The sequence below is a fragment of the Rhinichthys klamathensis genome, unplaced genomic scaffold, assembly GCF_029890125.1.
Source record: "Rhinichthys klamathensis goyatoka isolate OS25496 unplaced genomic scaffold, OSU_Roscu_1.1 h1tg000100l_1, whole genome shotgun sequence".
Lineage (NCBI taxonomy): Eukaryota > Metazoa > Chordata > Actinopteri > Cypriniformes > Leuciscidae > Rhinichthys > Rhinichthys klamathensis.
The window spans coordinates 928706-952108 of NW_026606639.1; the positions used below are offsets into that span (position 1 = coordinate 928706).

The following is a 23403-nucleotide window of genomic DNA, read 5'->3' on the forward strand; positions in this document are numbered from 1 at the left end:
AAAGCTGTAAGTGAAAAATGTACATGAACCTCAGAATGTTTTAGTATTTTTTTTGTCCCCCTTTCAAAGGAATAATGTCACAAACTTGCTTATTTGACCTAAAACAGGGCTTCATCTATATCAGATGGATAGATTTTCATTTACATGTTTAGGTGTTAGTAACTTACCTGCAGGATGTCACTCAAGTCAAGCAGCATGTCTGAGAAAGTGCGTTAAAGAAATCATACACAATTGGATTTACATATGTATTTGACAGACAATTTTATCTAGAGCTACTTGCAACAGATTCAAGATATACATTTTTTAAATGCATGCATTTTCTGGCCATCAAACTCATGACCTTACCATTCTCTAGCAGTTTCAGGAACTGGATTATTTACAAATTAACTATTTAGTCTGTAAGGACCTAATATATTATGCAATAATGGCTTAAAGTCACAATTAAATCAAAACCGACAATTCTTATTTTTTATGGAATATTTTCAATGATTTATCCGTGCCCATTATTGTTTTTTTAATTCATGAGCCCTTGTAATCTTCGATCAAAATATTTCCCCTCCTTCTTGCATCGACATCTCTTTTCTTATGACGCTTTTAGTGGTGCGAGGGTGACAAAATAATCCCTCACTTACAGAAACCTGTCTGAGATCGCAGCAATTAGCCAACGACAACAATCCAGCAATGATCCAATCATTTCCCGATGTACAAAATCCTGCCCTGTATTTTTTTCTCATTTGAGAACCAACTTCCATTTCATGCCAACTCTAATGTGAAATATATATATATATATACACACACACAGGGACACTTGGTGAAGACAGAGACCGACAAGAAACAGGGAGGGATATTGGTCAGATTTGGTCTCTTTGCTTGACATTTTCCCTCTGTGAGTAAAGCTCCACTGAACCACCACACTTCCTGAACTCTGGAAATCCCCGTCTCCTGGCAACCGTGTACTCTGTATCCATGGAGACCAGCACACCTGTCTAATGAAGACAAAGTGTATTAAAACATCCCATTAAAAAGTCATTGTGGGATTTTCAGTTGCCACGGTAACAGTGAGAGATAATCCTAAATTGTGGGATTATGGATGACCCCTGTTAAATTAATGATCATTTTTAGGATGGATCAGGATTTGACCTTTCCAGGGAAAATCCTACATATTGCAAAATTAGCTTAAGGCCATTAATGTTTTCCATAATTACTTGACGGAAATCACAGTGTTTTAAGTGTCCACATAGAAAAAAATAAAAATAATAAATACATAAAAATAGGATAAAATAGGAAAACAACTACAATAATCGACAAACTCAGCAAGATTAGATCTAACCTTAGAGAAAGAAGCCATTTCGCAGGCTGATGTTTGAAAAATAATGAGAAATAATGTTTGGCTAAATTTACCCTGTACAGTAGAGCTTGAGACCAACAATGCTCCTCGCTCTCTCACACACACACACGCACACGCACACACACTCTCTCTCTCTCTCTCTCTCTCTCTCTCTCACACACACACACACACACACACCTTTTCCTCCTGGGTAGAAAATGAAAGCTCTCTCACGAGTTCTTATATAACCCAAACAGACATCTGACTGAACACGTATGTTGCATAATCTCAGAGAGACGGAAAGATTCTGCTGCCTCCATTTAATTGTTAATTGCACAAAAAAGTGAAATTGTCCATGAAAATCCAAATACACACAAATGTGAGTGATAATGTGGTGGCTTTTTCAGACTGTTAAAGGCAGAAGAAAGCTGAAAAATAATAACCTAATACTCAAGCATTTTCACATATAGGGCATTAAAGTTATAACAGCTGAATATAACAGTTATAATATAATTGAAAGTAACAGCTGGTGCAATTAAACATTCATCCATCCATCTGTGAATATTATCTACTACACCTCACGCTGGTGGAGATTGAGTCAATTACCATTAGAAAGACAACACATTAATACCCACCTTGAATTAAAAAGTAAAACAAATCCATACAGTATTTAAGACATTTATTTAGATCTATTCACTGCTTTTTTATCATTGGTAGGGATTATATCATTATCATTGAGGGATAGATAAATCTACTGTCATTTTCCAGATTTGAACTTGTGTCGCATTAGGCAAAATGCTGGAGGATGTGCACTAACTGCTAGGCATTACACAGTTCCAATCTACTTTTAATCTACTTACAAAAACTTTATTTTTATTTTTATACAGGCCTAATGCAGGCTCCTGAGAGACACACCCTGCCTTATTTCCTGCTTCTCTTTTAACACACATAAACCCTGAAAAAGCCAACTCGCTTAGAAGCGAAATCCCGTCTCGGACACCAGATGAGGTTTTGCTAGAGCGTAGGCTAAACAGGAAACGAATTGCTTTATACACAAACAAATTAAAGATAACAACCTGAGTTAGACTCTGACTCAGTGAGTCAGTGTGAGTGTAGGATGATTATTACAAAAATAATCATGAGTGTTCACACACGGGAGAACCGAGGCTCTATGACTAAGCATCAGACGCTGTGAGTGTTTGTGTGCGTTGTGGAATGCAGACAGATGTACGTGTGGAGACCAAATCAAGACGACTGACTAACACCTTTGACCATCTACCCTCACAGCGCAACCTCTCTTCTTCCGTACCTACCGCTTCGTCTTCTTTCCATGGAACGCAATCTGAGTCACCATCTCTCTTTTGTATGCTATTTATACAGTATATATACTCAAATTAGCATCCACACCTATGAACATTAAGAGCTGTATACTCCACTGAAAAAAAACAATAAAATGAAGATAATGTGAAAACTATGCAGAGCATTACTAGCAAACTGCTTACTAAATACTACACAGTATATTGCCTAATACTTCAAATGGCATGTGAAAGACTAATCATTATACCCGTATAAACGTTTCAAACAGTAGTATGCTACGCTGTTATAACTTGACCTCATCAAGTCAGGTACATAGCGTACAATTATCATCATGGGGGAAAAAAATGGTTTCTTCAGCTTTGCATTAAAAAAAATTTCAACTCTTTGTAGTTCAATCAAATAATCTGTCGAAATAGAGATAGCAGCTGTAATCACCCCCTATTCATTCACCACACTGGAAATGGGAGATCAGTAGGGCTGGGCGATATGGAGCAAAAAATATATCTTGATATACAATATATATTTCGATATCTTTACAGGAAAAATAACAACAAAAACTACTGCAAAAACAAATATGCCAAATACCACAGTCTTTTTTTTATTGGAGTGCAGAGAGGTAGGCAGTTCATGTAGTCCAAAGTGCTTCTGCGACATTTAAAAAAAAAAATGCCTGTATACAAAAATAATAATTCAACGACGGCAATGGCCAGGGTTGCCACCTGTCCCGTTTTACCGGGATTGTCATTCTTTTTAATAACCTGTCCCGGGAAATTTATCCACTCTCCCGGGACACAGAATGTCCCGGTTTTCGAAAGGCTGTGTGAATATGCATGTTCAAACCATGTAGCGTGCGCACGGCAGAGAGGGAGAGAGAGCGAGAGACCTTGCGTGTGTTTGCTAGTGTGCCTCAAGAAGTGCATGTAAGACAGCATTTAAGAAGATTTTTTTAGACGAGTTCTGTAGCCTCCGGGCTAGTTGCGGGCGCCGCCATGTTGAATGAGACAACACGCGAGGGGAGGGGGAACAAAAGCAAGGAGACGGGGGCGAGCATAGCGCAGAGAAGGCAAAGTGGCGAAATCAGAATTAAAAATAAACAATATATCGATATACGATATGTCAAAATCCATATCGTGTTTAAAAAATATCTCGAGATATTTTAAATAGAGATATCGCCCACCCCTAGAGATCAGCTCTGGATTGTGGGATACAGTGTTTTGTGTAGTGGGCTATGTTGTAAACTAAGCAATTAACAAATATACTAGGTCATCTGGGTATTTGTATACAGTGCGCAGTACACATACTATAAAGGTGCAGTAGGTGTTCTAGGAAATGCTAACATTAGCCTGCTAGCATTGAAAGCATACGATCCCACCATCCCTCCAAATCGCCGTCCAAAGCGACCTCCCCCAAACACATGAAGGCGCACACACACACACACAGCAGCTCTCGGCAAAGCGTCACAAGAGACTGCGTTAAACTGCCTCATGTCTCAATGTACATTACAATAATAATGAACGTTAACAACTTGGGGACCTTGTACCTGACTTCTGCAGATTCATTGCGGTGTTGATACTGTTGAAATGGAAACACATCATTTTGAGTCTGAGGATGTGAACAGCTCCGGTTAGAACGTCACGAGTTGCCATCTCTTAATTACGGCGTGAACTCAGCATGAGCTCATTGTTTTGGAGGAACTGTAAAAGATGGCTGCTGTTTCTTTGTGGTGCTCCGTGACCGACATCTGTCTGTACTCTGCACAGCATGAAACGCACTGATGATGATGTATGATATCCGAGCGAACAGGGTGCGCAAGGGTATGTATAAACAAACGTTGACAGGCAGGTAGGACATCGTATTATTTAATTCGGACCGAATATAATGATTGGATTTACATTTTATGATCCTACGCCTTCCACAGACGAAATACATTTATAAAAATACATTTAGACTGTTTAACAGTGATTGCTATCAGGATATGAGGAGACTTTCAATCAGTATAACAAAATGTTTCTGTAGAGAATCACCTATTGCACCTTTAAGTTGAAGTCTATTGGCAATAGTGTAGCGATTTATGAAGCCCAGCTCAAACAGAAGTCACTTTCAAACCAGTCAGCTTTCTTTTTGTCAATGCTGCAAATTTATGTGACCAACTTGAATCCATTGCGAAATCTACATGGGAAAAACGTTTCTGATTGCGTGTATTCTTATTGAAATGACTAGATTTCACCTGTGAAAATTCTCTAAGCAATGGTAAACGTGACTGCACCTTTAGTATATTATTGCAAATAGTCATAATTTCTGAAAAACTACAAGACAAATGTATGATTAAAAATCCCATGATTGGCAGACTGACAAAAGGATAAGATTGTGGAAACGTCAAAATAGTGTTGAGTTTATGTAACCTGTGACATCTGCATTACGGTGGGATTGGGAGCAGCTCTTGAGTGTTGCAAACTCCTGTCCATCATTGAACTGTATTTTATACTCACGTCACATTTTTACATTGTTATACATTTTATACATTGTCCGCTGGTGTGGACAATAATATAGATATATTAGTAAAGTTATCGTTCTTGGTGTGAACAGACCTTAACCCACAGCTAAAACCAATTGACAAACACGGATGCATCACATATTATGAAAATTGTATCATCTACATCACCTTTCATGGTGTTTAACCCTCAATAACAGATATTTTCACTCTAAGTGCTTTCATCACCTCATGGCCAAAAGGATACGAGGTGTTCCCTCCGTCCGACAGACGAGGTAGAGACAGGCGGCGATAACATGGGATGATTTGCGTCCTCTGGTCAGATGCTTGCAGAGTGCCATCTTGTAAAAGTTGAAGGCGGTGTCCAAACAGTGCTGATTCATTTGTATCTGATGACCAAGATGGTTTATCTGTCGCTTAGCTAAAAAAAAAAAAAAAAAAAACAGTCAGACTTATTCAAAACACATTTACAGCAGGTTTAGTCCCTCCAAGGTTAATAGTGGAGAAACACAAATGGTGAAAGCTCCTGGTTTGCCCTTTCTTGGGGTTGAACCAACAAACTTTAGGTTACCAGTCCAACTCTGTTGCGTTTAAATCAAACAAACAAAGAACATTTGAAGTATTTTGCCATTTCATTCAATATTTTAAACCAGACAGAGAGGAAGACGAATTGCCTCATAGATTATTCCTGGTTTCCATGTTTTTCCAAATCGCGACGAAACCGAAGTAGCAACTTCTTTTCCGTGCTGCGATGTACATTTGAATGTAACAGATTATCAAAAAAGAAAAAATATTGATTTCTGGAATGGAAATCTAAACATTGGATAAAGCCAGCCAGGTGCAAAATTCTTGATTCTATTGTTGGCATATTAACATTAAAAGGTTTTTTTATAGAGGTGATTTTGGTTATCTATTTGAATCACTCCATAAATCAGAAAATATTGTCAACAGCCAGGAAAATAAATTAAAATCAATTTTACCATGTTTTCAGGAATAAAATAATGCATAAATCAGGTGAATGGTATATGAACAAACCTCCCTGTAAAAAACCTTATCAAAATACAGATAGGAATAAAACTGGAAAGTTTGGTGCAAGTCTGAAAAAATACATATTGAAAAATCTGATAATTGACCAAAAATGGTAAAAATGAAACATGCACGGATGGATCGTTCACAGTAAGATCTATAACACGCATTTAAAAAATCGATATGATTTTAATTTCATGCCGACTTCAAGAGCTTTTTCAGACTTACACCAAACTTTTTTATTCCTATCTGTATTTTGATAAGGTTTTTTTACAGGGGGGTTTGGTTTTTAATGCATTTAATACAGGGAAGTGTGTTTTTTTTAATACATTTTCCTATCCTAGTTTAATGTGCAGTCAAATATTAGTCATGCTTATACAGTAACAGCACCTCTACTATTCTTAACGTTAAGATGAAAAACTGATAGTTTTACCATAATCAAATAATACATATTGAAATTATATGCGTTTCTATAAAGTTACTACAAAGTAAGAGTCTCGTTACATTATATATGAGCACCTGCTGTGGACGGGCTGTTCGGCCCTTCAGAATGGGAGGAGAGCATCTTCAAGCTGAAAGCAGGTCTGTTTATACAGATTCAAGATCTCACAGAGCAACTTTTGTTCTCTCACCACACACAGATAGTATAAATCTCGATGCAGACATGAGGCCATTAATCACACGTGTACATTCCCTCACACACTCACACATAAAGTGGCCTCCGCATTTCCCTCCCAGCACACACACAGACCATACGGTTGTCTGACCAAACTGATTCATCGGTTACTACACAAAAGCACATAAACCCACCACACCTTCTGACTTCTCAGGCTTAATAAGCCTCTTTCAAAAACAACCATTACCATCTGGCTGAAACAAACTTCACACGCTTAACTTGAAACCACATTACACAAGCCCACAGCTTCCAAAGAATCCCCCTTTCTTATAAACACAACACACATATACTTAACTACTATCTTGGTCAATCATGTAGTTCAATGAAACGGAATATTATACGGACACATGTAACGCACAATATCGTACAAGTTGTAACTTTTCAATAACAATTTAAATATACCGTCTCATATTCATAGGAAATGCTTTGGCACACTTAAAAACTATATAAACAATTTAACCCTTAAATAAAAAAAGCACAATATAGACGTCACAATGACATCTATTGCCAAAAAACATGACATTTGTATGATAAAGGAATAAATTAACATCTATAGCTCTGTATGAATGAATTAAGCAAGCGATTCAAATATTTAGATAAAAAACACACCAAGAGACTTTCATTAATGAAAGTCACATGAAAGGTTTATAGATACCTTAAGTCACATAGAAAGAAAAGTTACATACAAAACAATTGATATACATTTGGGATCACCATGATTTTTTTTTCTGAAAGAAATTGATACTTTTATTCAGCCTGCATGGACACATTAAAATGGCCAAAAGAGACATTAAAGAGATTTATAATGTTATAAAAGAGTTCTGTTCGGAAGCTGTTCTTTTGAACTTTCTATTAAATCAAAGAATCCTGGGAAAAAATTATCACGATTTCCACAAAAACATTAAGCAGCACAGCTTAATTAAGCAGCACAGCTTCGAAGTTTTCAACATCGATAATTGTAAGAAATATTTCTTGATCACCAACTCAGCATATTAGAATGAATTCTGAAGGATCATGTGACACTAAGGAAAACAGTTATTTTAAATTGTAATTATATTTCACAATATAACTGTATTTAATTAAATAAATGTGGCATAGGAATCTTTCAGAAAGTATAAGAAAAATCTTACTGATCCCAAACTTTTGCATGGTAGTGTCTATGCTTTATGTCTGCTTTTTGACTGTCATGAAGTGTAAATGAAGACTATATGAAAGACATATGAATTCGATAAATGGAAAATACTGTATATTAGGAACGCTCACCATTCTGTAGAGTGGCAGCTCTGGACTCCCTCCCAACGCCAGTGTGGAAGTTTCCTCCCAATGATGGAACATTTCCAGATGCTACAAAAAAAGCGAAAATAAAATATATTAATACTAATATTATGAGAACAGAAAAATATACTTTTCATAACTAAGCAGTATAGTATAAGTTATTTTATCAATACTTTTGGTTTGTTCTTATTTGTTTTGTTCTTATTTGTTTTAATAAATCTCTTCCCATTAATATTTGTATGTTCTTAAAAGATTTAAAATATTTTAGTGTGTTTTTATAACGTCTCTGTGAAGCATTTTGTATTACTATTGTGTATAGAGTGCTATACAAATAAACTTGCCTTGCCTAATACATGTTATCTTACCCAATACTTATAATTAATTATCTTAGAAGAAAGGAAAAAACAACATTTATGTCCAAATTTAAAACTTGCCATGTTTAAACTACATGAGCTGTTGAAAGTCAGCTTCCACAATAAAATGTTTTCCCAGGCTTTATGTTGAATGTCACATGAACAAACAGGAAAACTCGTCTCATTGCAACCGCTTATTGGAGAAAGTTAACAGCAGTATGACCTGACGGAGATTTCTAAGCATTTTTAAGGCAATCAGCTAACCTAGCTAGTTATTTTTATTGTTAGTGTTTTATTCAATTTTAATATCCAAATGTTAGTGAGAAGAGAAATAAAAACTTCTAGATATCAATCTGCATATGAGATGGACAATGGTGTTGTTCATCTCTGCTCGCTCCTTTGACGGTATCTTGATTAAAACGGCTCTATTTAACAAAGCACATACAAAAGACCTGAACCGGAAGCGAAGTGACCTGTTTTACAGAATATGGAAGTTTGTTGCACATTACCACCATTGCAGAACATCAGTTAAAAAAACAACAACTTGGCAGCCATCTGGTGTTCAAAGACGGTACTGCAGTTGAAAATAAACAAATAAAAAAAACTCATCCCATTTAAAGGGCATATTGCAGGTTAGAGTACCCAGTGACTCAATCACAGGCTTAACTATCGGTAGGCAGGGTACGCGGTTGCTTACGGGCCTGGACCAATCAGGGGCCCGCGTGACTGGAAGATATTGATTGACAGCCGGGGCCCCCTATCGCATTTTAGTCTGATCGTATTTTACTTTATCGCAAATTTATTTGAATAAATAATGACAACAACATATTTTACTGATCATTAAATACATGTGTGAAACGAACAATCATGGATTTTGGTGTAATTTGTTTTCGAATTGGGACTGGGGAATCCCCGAGTCGGTAAGTGAACGTGTTGCATGCAACAGTAAAAACGTTGAACTTGAGACAGACAATATCGATATGGAGTCGTCGTCAAAGAAGTTGTTGGCTCGTTACACCACTGGACTCATTGTATAGAAAAATAATGTAGGAACTAGATTCGCTTTAAGTATATACTTATAAAACGCTATTAAGGCTTCTGGAGTCGTTTTTGTGAGAAAACCTTACTTCCGCATCTGAAAATCGCCAAAACCGAAAGTGACGTAACGGGACGGGAGGGAGTGCGGCCAATTTAAACAATAGGAAAGCAATGGATCGCAATGACAGTTTGGACGCAAAGGAAATTGTAAATGTTCACTTGTATTGATCAGCCATATAATTATGAGCCTATGCAGCCAAGAGAACAGAGACCGGCCAGGATTAGACAAAACAACAGTCAGAGGAGACAAATTGAGTTGTGGTGTGAGAACAGGGCAGGTGTTTTGGTGAGACACCAGTGTTAGCTTACAGATACACGCTAGCTGACGATATGTAACACTATCGGCCCGATGAAGGTGCTGTGACGGTGTGCACCGAAGAAACCGCACCAGCCCAGAGTCTCACTTGGTTCTTGCTTCGGCACCCCATGATGAACTCCATCATATCGCCGGGATTAAAATCATCCGGTCTAAATTGAACGCTACACACTACGGCGTTTTTCGAAGCAGAAGTCCCTTCTCTTCACCTGCACAAAACGCACCCAGGCACGGAAGATAGCGCAGTCCTTTTTCTGTGGACTCGATGTCCTGACAGGCTGGAGTTTGTGAAACCTCCACAAACACAATCATTTACCATGACGATTATAAATTGAAATACAATAACTGCCGAAAACACACACTGAAATCACGACCACTCCTACTGAATACTAACCTACTCTGCACTGAGCAAACGACTCCCTCTCATGACATAAAATGGCGCAGTGTTTAAAAAAAATAAAACGGTTTTTCAACACGGTCAAGGAAACTGTCAAGTTTTCTACTAAAGTTGTGCCCTTATGTCTTGCAAAACCATTTTAAATTCTGCATTAACTTTTCATATGGTATTTTCAAACAAGTTTATGTATTAATTTTGAAAGAAAAAAAACTTCCAATACGTATGGAGCTATTAATGTGTCTTTATTACATGTGAGAAAATACATGATCTGAGAGGAAAAAAAAAGTTTGAGAGAAAAAGTTATCACACTGATAGCAAAAAAGCATTTCACGAGAGAAAAAAGAATATTTGAGAGAAAAAAAAGTTGAGAGAAAGTATTTTCTCATAGAACATAAAAAAATATAAATTTGAAATTTTTTAAATTATTTCTGAGAAAAAAATCTCTCAAAATACTTTGAAAAAAAATCTTAAATATATATATTTTGCCATCAGTGTGAAAACAATTTTTCTCTAAAAAAAAAAGTGTTTCTCTCAAACCGCTTTTCTTTGCTCTCAATGCAATGTTTTGCTCTCGTGTCAGGATTTTGCTTTCGCTGTGAAAATTGTGTCATGGGCGGGGCCACGTTCTTTTTTTCCTATTGGAACGTTCCTATTGGCCAGTCGGGTGAGCATCGTCTTGTCTTGGGAGTCGAACTGAATGAATCATTTCACCATTGTTCGCGTCCCTTCGCGTTCGGTTCACAGATAGATGCCGCCTCTGCCTTAGTTGAGCACGGACACTCCAATGTTTGGGTAAGATGATGACACACACAACTCGATGGGTATCTGGCTGAGCAAGTTCAGCATCACTGAAGATTAAACATTAAAAAATAGCACTCGTGCACCCTAGCATGATGGCTTATTAATAATTAGCTTTACTAGCGATTAGCAAGCTAATAATATAATACACATTCATGAATATGAGTGCTATTTTGAATGTTTAATCTTCAGTGATGCTGAACTTGCTCAGCCAGCTAACATCGAGTTGTGTGATCATCTTACCCAAACATTGGGGTGTCCGTGCTCAACTTAGAGCTTAGATCGGGCCCAAAAAAATCAAGCCCGACCCTACCCGAGCTGTGCACGTTGTGTCCGAGCCCGGCCCAACACATTAACCATAATTATGAGCCCGACCCCGATTTAAACCAGACCATTTTAATACGTGGGTCGTTATAACTGACGTTCTCAACTACTTTCCATGTTACTTTCTCCTCCTCCTCCTCTGTTCTGCACCTCCAAATACTTTCAAGTTAGCCTACGTGTCGCCATCATATACATCAGCATAAATGCTCCTGATAAATTATTTGTTATTAAAGCATTAACACACAAACCACTGTTATAACATAAAAGCAAGCAGCTACTGCGTGCATGGTTTGGCATGACTGAATGCGCGCAAAGTGCGCTACCTTAAAAATTCCTAAAGCTGACATCAGTTCATCGCGATCTCACACATCTCTGTTATTATCAATGAAGCTGACTGCACAATGAATCTTTCATAATATATACCCTTTGTTTGTTATAATTAGAGGATTTGCCAGCATACAGAATTCAGCTCTGAACAAAAAGTCCGTTTTGAGCGGTGAGGGGAGTCTATCTTAAATGCTTCTGATTGGCCATTATTGCGTTCAATAAATCAACACATATGTCTGTGATTGGCTACATCGCTCAATGCTGCAAACATGTTATAAAACGAAACTCTGGCCTGTAAATCATTCGTATTTTGTTTTAGTTGTTCTTGTTGCTTTTCTGCAACAGATGAATAAAAATGTGTTCGTTTTTATGTTTTTTTCATAGAAATTTCTAGTTTGCGGGTGTCCCACGAATCGTTGTATTCTCCCTGAACCCTCACACACTGAGTGAGTGCATTACAGCCAGCGCTCGCACTCGGCCGTCAAATCTAGTCCCGCGCTGCACTCTTTTGCGTTGGGAGTGCACGTCTCTAGATCAAAGGCCCGGCCTAAGGATAGTGACGGGAAATATCGGGCTCGGGCAGAGAATCTAAAGGCAGAGGAGGCATCTATCTAGGTGAACCGAACAATGGTGTAATGATTCAGTTCGACTCCCAAGACAAGACGATGCTCACCCGACTGGCCAATAGGAACGTTCCAATAGGAAAAAAAGAACGTGGCCCCGCCCATGACACAATTTTCACAGCGAAAGCAAAATCCTGACACGAGAGCAAAACATTGCATTGAGAGCAAAGAAACGCGGTTTGAGAGACACACTTTTTTTTTTAGAGAGAGATTTTTTTTCTCAAAAAAATATCAATTTGAAATTTTTACAATTATTTCTATGTTCTATGAGAAAATACTTTCTCTCAACTTTTTTTTAGTCTCAAATATTATTTTTTGCTATTGATATGAAAACTTTTTCTCTCAAATATTCTTTTTTCTCTCATGAAATGCTTTTTTGTTATCAGTGTGATAACTTTTTCTCTCAAACTTTCTTTTTTCTCTCAGATCATTTATTTTCTCACATGTAATAAAGACACATTAATAGCTCCATAAATACGCCCTTTAAAGATGCAGCAAGTTTCTGAGAAACGCTGTTGATATTTGAAAACACCAAAACAATCACGCCCCTACCCAAAAGTATCTTGATAGCTCCACCCCCAAATTCACAAACATGCTATGCAAGACATGCACTGCCCCCCTCAGGAGTGGACACCCCCTACTGCTGATTGGCTATTAGTGTGTTTTGGTGCTCTGTACTTAAGCACTTCTCAGAAATTGCTTACTGCACCTTTAAATGAGTTTGGAGAGGAACTATCTGTATGTTTTAACATGATTTTAATTTGATTATAAAACATTTAGCACACATTTGATTTATCATAGTGTGTCATTTTAAAAATAAAAAAGTTGCCATATACAAACTTTTCAAACATGAGGGAAGATTTCAGGACAATTGACCCTCCGCTAAGCCACGCCCGAAAACCGCCACTGGCCAATCGTGTCTTAGCAACTGTAACTAGGCGCGGGAGGTCTGGCAAGCTTTCGAGCGGTGGAAACATGTCGAAGCGTTGTGCGTATGGATTGTGCAAATCTGATACCCGGTATCCTAAAAGTTTGGACGGGGGAGTGGATTTTTTTTCCTTCCCGAATATCTAAAAGCCGAGGGGAAAAATGCCGGGCGTGGATCAACCAGTGTGTGAGACCCCATTCACAACTACATGTCCACAGGATTAACAAAAACACCTATTGCTTGGAAGTTGGAAATAATGACGGTTCTTTGTTCATAATGCATATATTTTAACGTAAAATAAGACGATTAAAGACAAGATGGAGGCTCACTGACATACTTTAAAATATATTTCAGCATTTTGTTAATCGACAGCCTACTACCCCTGACTGAGTAACGTTAAATTTAACCCAATCCGACCGCGGCTCTCCCGGTGTTATTCCACAAGATTTATTTTCTGTTTGATTTACAATTTATTCGATTATTTTCACATCACTTACCCTGCTGTGCACGAACATAGCTGTTCCTCAATTTGTGTGTTTCCCATTTGAATGGTCAGCGTATGAGGCCTTGCGCTGGGACTATAGGCTTTAGCTTCAATTTTTATGAAATTATTCTCTAATCGGTTGCATATTATGTCGTGGATATATCCCTCGAATGCATACTGCAGTCTCTTTTGTCTTGCTCTCTCAGATATTTCACATGTTCGCCAAAAATTACTAATTATCTCATTGGGAATGTCTGACACCGGTGCATAAACACTGTAATAGACGTGCCAGGCACGAAAGCTTGACAGGCGTAGCAACAGTAACTAGGGAGGGCGGGGCTTAGCAAAGGGTCAATTAAATAATTCAGAAAAGTTAAATTATCCAAAACTGCAAGACTAGAAATTCCTTAGAAAGTACCCAAAGTATAAAAGTGGAAGCAGATTATAATATAAAAAAAGATTTCACAGGCTGACATTTCAGAACTGGACCTGTTTCAAGTCAAGGTTCATAACAACCCTATCTAAAGGATGGTGAGGATAGAGGACAATGTCATATAGCTAGCTTTTCGTTCGGATCCTCTGAGATACACACAATTAACCACATTAGCTACAAAAAAAAGATTATTCTCTCATTAACAAATTAAACAATTTCAGTAAGAAATTGTCTGTGATGAACTATCACTCACAGTCACCAGCGACAAACTGTCCTACGGCGGACGATCCTCCTCCACTGTTCTCCACGAAGGTTACCTCGGAAACGATGATGTTGTCCTCCAGCACGGAGCCGCAGCCCATGCACACGGCATCACCCCGTGCCTGGTCCACATCAATGTCCGTCCCTCCACAATTCGTACACCTCCTCATGGCCACGACCAATCAGCTCACACAATATGAGGAATGATCTCTAAATGCATATAAAAAAAATGATAAAAGATAAGAGTGAATCTTAGAGCCACATATGAGGTGAACAGCAAAGTTTATAACTGTCAGTGGCAGACTTTAGTCTGAACTAAGACTACAGCTGTGGGTCATTCAAAGTTGCCACAGTCTGATTGACCATTCACTAAGACTAGTAGTAACTAATAATTATTGCATTCAGTACTGGGCTTGATATTATGGCAATACAGTTTTTAAAGACCAAATGGAAATGAACGGATAAAAACACCAAATCCGTTTTTTGAACATCCCACTTTAATACTCTGTAGAACAAAAGACACTGCCAATTTCATAGAAAATAAATATTCTCAAGATATATTTTTTATAATACACTTATTAAAAATTATTGACATTTTAGTTTTTTAGTTTTTTTTAAATCATTTGTTTTTGCCTCAGTACAGTGACATTATAAAAGCCATTAATTTAATTTTGGAAACAACATCTCTATAATATCACACTTAATATTTTTTTAAAGATATTTTTGATGTCTTAAAATATACAGTAGTAATTATATTTAGGCTACTGAAGTGATTACCATATGTAGGGGTTCTTGGCATAAAAAAGTTTTAAAACACCTGTGTTATATAATATGCAGTGTCACTTTTGGCTTGACTGGTCTAAAAAACATACTGAATTCTCATTTTTAAAGTGGCGCAGCAGCGCCACTGTGAGGGCGCCAAGTGAACTGCGCCTCCAACAAGCCCACGTTGCAGCAGACATCCCCGGTATAGATTTAAACGCCCAGATCCATGTCAAACAGATCGGATCCTAAATGAATACGATTCTTGAGGGGTCAAGGGAAGTGACTCTCTTCTAATCAATGTCATGCAATCAGCACCGTTGCAACGTGGCAATCTGCTTACTTTACAAGCAAATCTGGAATTCCCCAAAACCTGTCGAATAACCGTTACAATCTGTGCAGATGTATAACTAGATTAATTATTTAGATTGAAAAGAAGACGTACCTTGAGCAGATGGAAGATAACGAATCACAGGCTTCACCTGTCTGATCCAGAGAGACCGTTAAAGGCCCTTCAGTTCCTGTCTGTCGGGGTGACAACTGTGTGTTCTTGGTCTTGAGTCGTTTTACAGACTGTATCACTGAGTTATTGACCAAAATATGCGATGTGTTTGTCTACATGACAAACCGGCAAATTGAGACTCCACTATCCAAAAAACACAGTAAACCACATGTTTCCAGTCAGCGTGCGAAGCGGCTCATACCAATATGAGCAGCGCGGAGGGGTGTCATAACTGCTCGCGTCCATTATAACATTCTGTGAGAGACAACGGCGCCGTATTAAAACACTGTTGTTCTTTTTTAATGATGTATTAATTAAAAATAATGTTAAATGAAAAAAGTATACGGTTTATAAGATTTAATAGCTTGGTGACTAATGGGTGGTTTTCCCTGTCTGAAACGCTCTTAATAAACTGACGTAACATGTAAACGTAGCGTGCAAGTTTGTTGTGTTCAATAGAATTCAGCAAAAAATACCCATCATTTGCAGAGTATAATACTAAAGATAAAGAATTAATATAATCAAATAGAATAAACTATTTACAAATGTGCATAAATATACAGTGGCTTGCGAAAGTATTAAAAATATTCAATTTTATCTTTTTTGCTGCCTTATTTAAACTACTAAATTACTTTTTTTCACATTAATCTACACTCTATACACCATAATGGCAAAGCAAACAACAGATTTGTAATACCTTTGCAAATTTATATTTACATTTAAAAAAAATATATAATTACATTGCATATTCATATTTTCTGGGACACTTGAAATTCAGCTCCGGAGCATTCAGTAATATCGCTTGTAGATGTTACTACAGTTCGGGTGGAGTTAACCTGTGGCAAATTCAATTGAATGGGTATGATTTGGAAAGGCACACACACCTCCACATAAAGGGTCTAACAGCTGAAATTGTATATCAGAGCAAAAACCAATAAGCCATGAGGTCAAAGGAACTGACTGTAGAGCTCAGAAACAGGATTGTGTCAAGACAGATTTGGGGGAGACTACAAAAAAAAAAAAACATTCTGCTGTATTAAAGATTCACAAAAGCATGTAGCCTCCACAATCCTTAATGGAAGAAGTTTGGAACAAGTTTGGAACAAGGACTCTAGCTGGCCTCCTGGCCAAACTGAGCAATTGATGGAGAAGGGCCTGGGTTAGAGTGATGACCAAAAAGCTGGTCACTCTGGTTTAGCTGATGTACTGTATGTAGATAGGAGAAATTTACAGAAGGACAAACATCACTGCAATACTCAACCAATCTTGGCTTAATGGCAGAGTGCAAGCCTCTCCTTGCAAAAAAGCACCTGAAGGACTCTTTCAGACTGTGAGAAAACAATATTCTCTGGTCAACTGTCTGGTTACCAATATCTTATTTTTATTTCAACAGAAGAGAGAAACTCATACAGATGACAAAAAACAACAACAAAAAAATTGGCTGAACTATCCCTTTAACTAAGTAGGCCTACTGAGTTTTGAATACTTCTAATGTACTTATTTAAGGTTTTCGTTCTTAATACATTTGCAAAGTTGTAACGTTATTTTATTTTTTATTTAAAAAAATTTGCTATGTCATTATGGTGTATGGACTGTGTAGTAATTATGCATTACTCTCTGTGTTTTAGAGATGTCTTTAATCTGAAATGTTGGAGTCTCTGAGGAATGTCAGTCAAATCTGAGTCTTCATTATCCTTACAAAATACCAATACAATTTTATTTAAACAAAAGCTTCAGACAAGCTTGCCATTGTAAATAGTGACTACTCAAAAACATTCGTCCACTTCAAAAATACTAAATTTAAATTATTCAAACCCGCATCTTTTCAAGTTCATATAGATTTGAACGACATATACTCCGTCCTACACACTGTCTATGGTCCTACACCGACAACATTTCCTATCATGCATGTAGGCCTATGCCTTTGAAAGAGGATCGGGCCAATCAGAGTATGTATGGGGCGAAGCCAGCAATATAATCTGTCTGCAGCCTGCAATTCTTCAAGTTACGCCAAGTTACGTTGCTCAGATTTTTCCACTTGAAGCAGCACTGTAGTGTACGAGGTATGTACATCAAAGCACAGCGAGAGCATCGGTGTATGACATGAAATTACCGCGAGAACGATTAGAGAACAGTTCCGTATGCTTTTGAATATAAATAAAAAATAAATATGTTTAATAAACAACAAACTACAAAGTACAAAAGCTTGAAGATTTTGAGATTTGCGTTAGCGTGAAAGGGTCTTGCTTGGTGGTTTGTAGGGTGTTCAAGTTGTAAGTGTAAAACGAGAAATAGTTAAAGTAGTAATAGCCCAATTGTGACAAACCAATAATTAATAAAAAAGTTATATGCAGACAAATGTCCTTTGCAAATGATATTTTACCTCAACTTCCAGGCCTGTTAATTCTGTCAATGGTCCAGAGACAATGTGGTGTGCAACAGACCTGATCATAGGCGGAGTTTGGGGGGGGCTAGGGGGGGCACTGCCCCCCCAGACCAGAGCCAATTAATGCCTGCCTTGTGCTTTGAAAAAAAAAAAAAATACTGTATTCATATTTTCTCATTTTATTTGTCTTATCTTATCATTTTTGCGGGTATAATGAGTAAGTTAAGGCTAAATTATTTTTAATTACTGTATTGAAAAAGAAGCTAATTTTCTCACGACTGGCGGATCTCAAAGTATCGCGGTAAGTGAGGAATTTCCTGTGTGTTTTTCGCGTACAGACACGTCCGTTCACATGGATCCCCAAAAAGGACTAAAACCGCTGTATTATTCATGCCAGGCCGACTCTCCATGAGAGGATAAAGAACAGGCTGCGGTTGACGATGGGAGCAGCCAGGTTTTCTTCTCTTGCGATCCTTCACATCGAAAGCGACATTACGGCCAAGCTCTCACCTGAGACCATTATCGACGCAGGACGCAAAAAAACGAAAATTACTGTTGCACTAGTCTGAGCAATATCTAGGTCTGTAAGTTTTATTTCTCTGCCAAATAACTGCTTAAGATGGAGAAAAACTCAACACACTGCTTTCAATATGCTGTTCAATATGTTTCAAAAGTGGAGAGTAGGCTATGTGACCGTTAATTTTTCCCGTGTCTCAATGTTTTAAATGTTTCATGAAATGGCTACAACAAAATGCGAAATAACTTTTTTTTTTTTTATCGCTCTCATTGCCACAATTGTGTTTCAAACGTGGAGAGTAGGCTATTGTGTGACTGTTCATTTTTCCCGTGTCTCAAAATGTTTTAAATGTTTCATGAAGTACAATAAAATGCGAAATATAACTTTAATCACTCTCATTGCCACAATGTGTTTTGAAAAAAGGAAAGAAAAGAAAAACTAAAAATCTTTTTGTTTTGGTTGAAGATAATATTTTAACAGTGCAAAAGTGGTCCACATTTCATTTATCCTAATTGTGTCCGAACGACAATGATTGCTACATGAATGAATGAATGAATGCTACAATGATTTTTTTTTTTTTGCCCCCCCTGGCTCGAATGTCAAACTCCGCCTATGGACCTGATAAAAACAAAAAATGGCATCAGTAACTTCTCATTACCGGAGCACACACACAAAAAAGTTCTGCTGAGAAACACATTGTTTTTGAGCTACAGAACATATTAGTCTGAGGAACACGACTAGCAAACAGCAGTAGTTCAAACAATCTGAGCAAGTCTGGGGAACACGACTAACATCATTGCAAACAGTTAACCTTAAGATGTTTCGATAAAGTCCTTGTGCAAAGCCTTGTCCCCTGACTGAATATTGGGAATCCATGAACAGAACCTCTCTTTTAAGTGGCTTAATAACCTACAGGGAAAACAGTCTTGGAAATGAGTCAACAAGTCTTCACCATTACACCACAGATATGCAGCCAGGATTACAAAAGTCTAAAAAGAAAGGAGGATCTAAAACTTAAATGTGATTAGGTTTTTTCAGTATGAATGTATGTGATTTTGCAATAAATACTAAAAATTCACTTACAGCAGAAAGTGCCCTGGGGTCCATAGGGGGGAAATTAGGGCATCTTTCTTTTGGGGGTCCAACCTAAACAAGAAAGAAAATATTGCAAAAACTCAAAAACGTTTTTTTTTCTTAAAAGCTCTGACTTTTAACTCTTATTTTATCCATTATTTATTATCTTTATTTTTATTCAATTTGAAATGACATTTGATGCTCCTTTTGCATTTCCTCCATGTTGTATGACCTTAAAGTGTTTTTATCTTGTTGTGTGTTGTTTTAATAGATTATCAACTCCAGAAACAATACCAAAATGTGTTTCTACTGTATGAGAATGACTTATACACTTCAATTTAAACGGTTATCTCGGGAAAATATTCTTATGCATCTCTTCTTCTTCTTTGGATTCAGTGGCGGGTCACATACCAACTTTATGGTGCATACCGCCACCACATGTGCTGGAGTGTGAAGTGATTTCAGTCTAGATGTATGTTAAAAGATGTCTATATTCTATTCCTGCTAAGACCACTATGCTTAATGAATTTTAAAACTGACCTTATAATTTCCCCGGATCCTTGTTTTGTGTTTAATATGTTATTGATTGCTCAACACTGTTTCCTTTACTTGGCATATTTCGCATAATCCTGTACCATGTTTCCCTATAATATAAAGTGTAGAATTAAGTTTTGTATGTCCCATCCTTAGTCTTGTTAAAATAACCTGATTATCTCTATTTTGTGTCAATATACTTTGTCGTACAGTATTATGTATATTATAAAAATGTCTTCCTGTTTTACATTCATTCCATTTTCTTTGCCATTTCTGGTTGCAAGCTTCTTTAATGATACTTTTTCCTTCCATCCTACTTAATGCAAGGATGTTCAGTTTAAGTGACTCTTTAGCCATTTTATCAGATCTTTCATTACCCGGTAATCTATACAAAATATTCAATATTTCTATATAGATATCATTTCTAACTGTTTGATATGTTTGTAGGCTTATAAGTGATGCCATTGAATCTGAACATATCACAACTTTTTTGGCATCACTTCTTCCACCCTTCTTCTTGCCATCTGAATTGCCACCAATTCTGCGGTATACACCAAAGTCCCATCAGTAAAGTTTAATATTTCTGCAATCCTCTTTTTAGTAAAAAACTGACTACACGTTTTGGATATATAGAATCTAAATCCCCATTCCACTGACCATTTCTCTACATTCTCAATTGCTTCTTGAATTTTTTGCACTATATATTTAACATTTCTTCCCCTCTTCCACATTGCTCCATCGTCTGCATATAATGCTGTTTTAATTCCTGGATGAATTCCTTGATATACAGGTCCTTCTCAAAAAATTAGCATATTGTGATAAAGTTCATTATTTTCCATAATGTAATGATAAAAATTAAACTTTCATATATTTTAGATTCATTGCACACCAACTGAAATATTTCAGTTCTTTTATTGTTTTAATACTGATAATTTTTGCATACAGCTCATGAAAACCCAAAATTCCTGTCTCAAAAAATTAGCATATTTCATCCGACCAATAAAAGAAGTGTTTTTAATAAAAAAAAAAAAAAGTCAACCTTCAAATAATTATGTTCAGTTATGCACTCAATAGTCAATACTTGGTCGGGAATCCTTTTGCAGAAATGACTGCTTCAATGCGGCGTGGCATGGAGGCAATCAGCCTGTGGCACTGCTGAGGTGTTATGGAGGCCCAGGATGCTTCGATAGCGGCCTTAAGCTCATCCAGAGTGTTGGGTCTTGCGTCTCTCAACTTTCTCTTCACAATATCCCACAGATTCTCTATGGGGTTCAGGTCAGGAGAGTTGGCAGGCCAATTGAGCACAGTAATACCATGGTCAGTAAACCATTTACCAGTGGTTTTGGCATTGTGAGCAGGTGCCATATCTTCATCTCCATAAAGCTTTTCAGCAGATGGAAGCATGAAGTGCTCCAAAATCTCCTGATAGCTAGCTGCATTGACCCTGCCCTTGATAAAACACAGTGCACCAACACCAGCAGCTGACATGGCACCCCAGACCATCACTGACTGTGGGTACTTGACACTGGACTTCAGGCATTTTGGCATTTCCTTCTCCCCAGTCTTCCTCCAGACTCTGGCACCTTGATTTCCGAATGACATGCAAAACTGAGCAACAGTCCAGTGCTGCTTCTCTGTAGCCCAGGTCAGGCGCTTCTGCCGCTGTTTCTGGTTCAAAAGTGGCTTGACCTGGGGTGCGGCACCTGTAGCCCATTTCCTGCACACGCCTGTGCACGGTGGCTCTGGATGTTTCTACGTCAGACTCAGTCCACTGCTTCCGCAGGTCCCCCAAGGTCTGGAATCGGTCCTTCTCCACAATCTTCCTCAGGGTCCGGTCACCTCTTCTCGTTGTGCAGCGTTTTTTGCCACACTTTTTCCTTCCCACAGACTTCCCACTGAGGTGCCTTGATACAGCACTCTGGGAACAGCCTATTTGTTCAGAAATTTCTTTCTGTCTTACCCTCTTGCTTGAGGGTGTCAATGATGGCCTTCTGGACAGCAGTCAGGTCGGCAGTCTTACCCATGATTGCGGTTTTGAGTAATGAAACAGGCTGGGAGTTTTTAAAAGCCTCAGGAATCTTTTGCAGGTGTTTAGAGTTAATTAGTTGATTCAGATGATTAGGTTAATGGCTCGTTTAGAGACCCTTTTCATGATATGCTAATTTTTTGAGACAGGAATTTTGGGTTTTCATGAGCTGTATGCCAAAATCATCAGTATTAAAACAATAAAAGACCTGAAATATTTCAGTTGGTGTGCCATGAATCTAAAATATATGAAAGTTTAATTTTTATCATTACATTATGGAAAATAATGAACTTTATCACAATATGCTAATTTTTTGAGAAGGACCTGTATACTGTATCATTGATCATTATGTTAAATAATACAGGACTTATGGCACTTCCCTGTGGTGTTCCATTCACCATCTGAGATAATGTATTGCCTACCTTGACTTGAAATGATCGTCCAAATAAGAAACTTAAAACCCAATTATAAAATCTTCCTTCAATTCAATTCTTTGCAACTTTAATAGCAATCCATTTCTCCACATCATATCGTATGCTTTTTCGATGTCAAAGTATACTGCCACTAACACCTCTTTCATTGCTAGAGCCTTTTTAACATCAGTTTCTAATCTTATTAGTGGGTCTAAGGTGGATCTACCTGGTCGAAAACCATACTGATAAGGAGCTGTTAATCCTTTGCTTTCTATTACGTAATAAAGTCGATTAACGATAATTTTTTCCATTACTTAACAGAGGTTAGACGTCAGAGCTATCGGCCTACAATTTCCTGCTATTGCAGAATCTTTCCCTGGTTTGTGAATAGGGATTACTATAACTTGTTTCCAGGATAACGGTAGTTGTCCTTCCATCCAAATTTTGTTGAAAAAATCCAATATTACTTTAAGTATTACTTCATCCATCTGTTTAATCATAATATAGCTAATTCTATCTTTTCCAGGAGCATACTTCTAACCCTCATTAATACTCCTTTAAGTTCCCACATATTAAAGGCAGCATCCAGAGCTGTTTGACTATCAGTTTAAAAAATATATATATATATCTTGATGTTGCTTTAAAATTTCTTCCCTCCTTCACTCATAATTTATTCCTAGGTTATCTGTGCCTTTTGATAGGTGGAAGCTAACATTTCCGCTTTATCTTCTTGCG

General features: G+C 37.5%; 1 protein-coding gene across 1 annotated transcript in view; it reads right to left on the bottom strand.

The window, feature by feature from the left end:
- brf1a (BRF1 RNA polymerase III transcription initiation factor subunit a) overlaps positions 1-16002 on the bottom strand; it is a 51299-nt gene extending 35297 nt beyond the window's left edge. The window contains exons 1-5 of the mRNA XM_056253000.1: positions 15662-16002; positions 14447-14664; positions 8101-8181; positions 5383-5556; positions 168-199 (exon numbers count right to left, since the gene is read on the bottom strand). Of these exons, the coding sequence (XP_056108975.1) occupies positions 168-199; positions 5383-5556; positions 8101-8181; positions 14447-14624 (465 nt within the window). The 5' untranslated portion in view covers positions 14625-14664; positions 15662-16002. The remainder of the gene's footprint in view (positions 1-167; positions 200-5382; positions 5557-8100; positions 8182-14446; positions 14665-15661) is intronic.
- Between the last annotated feature and the right edge of the window lie 7401 nt (positions 16003-23403).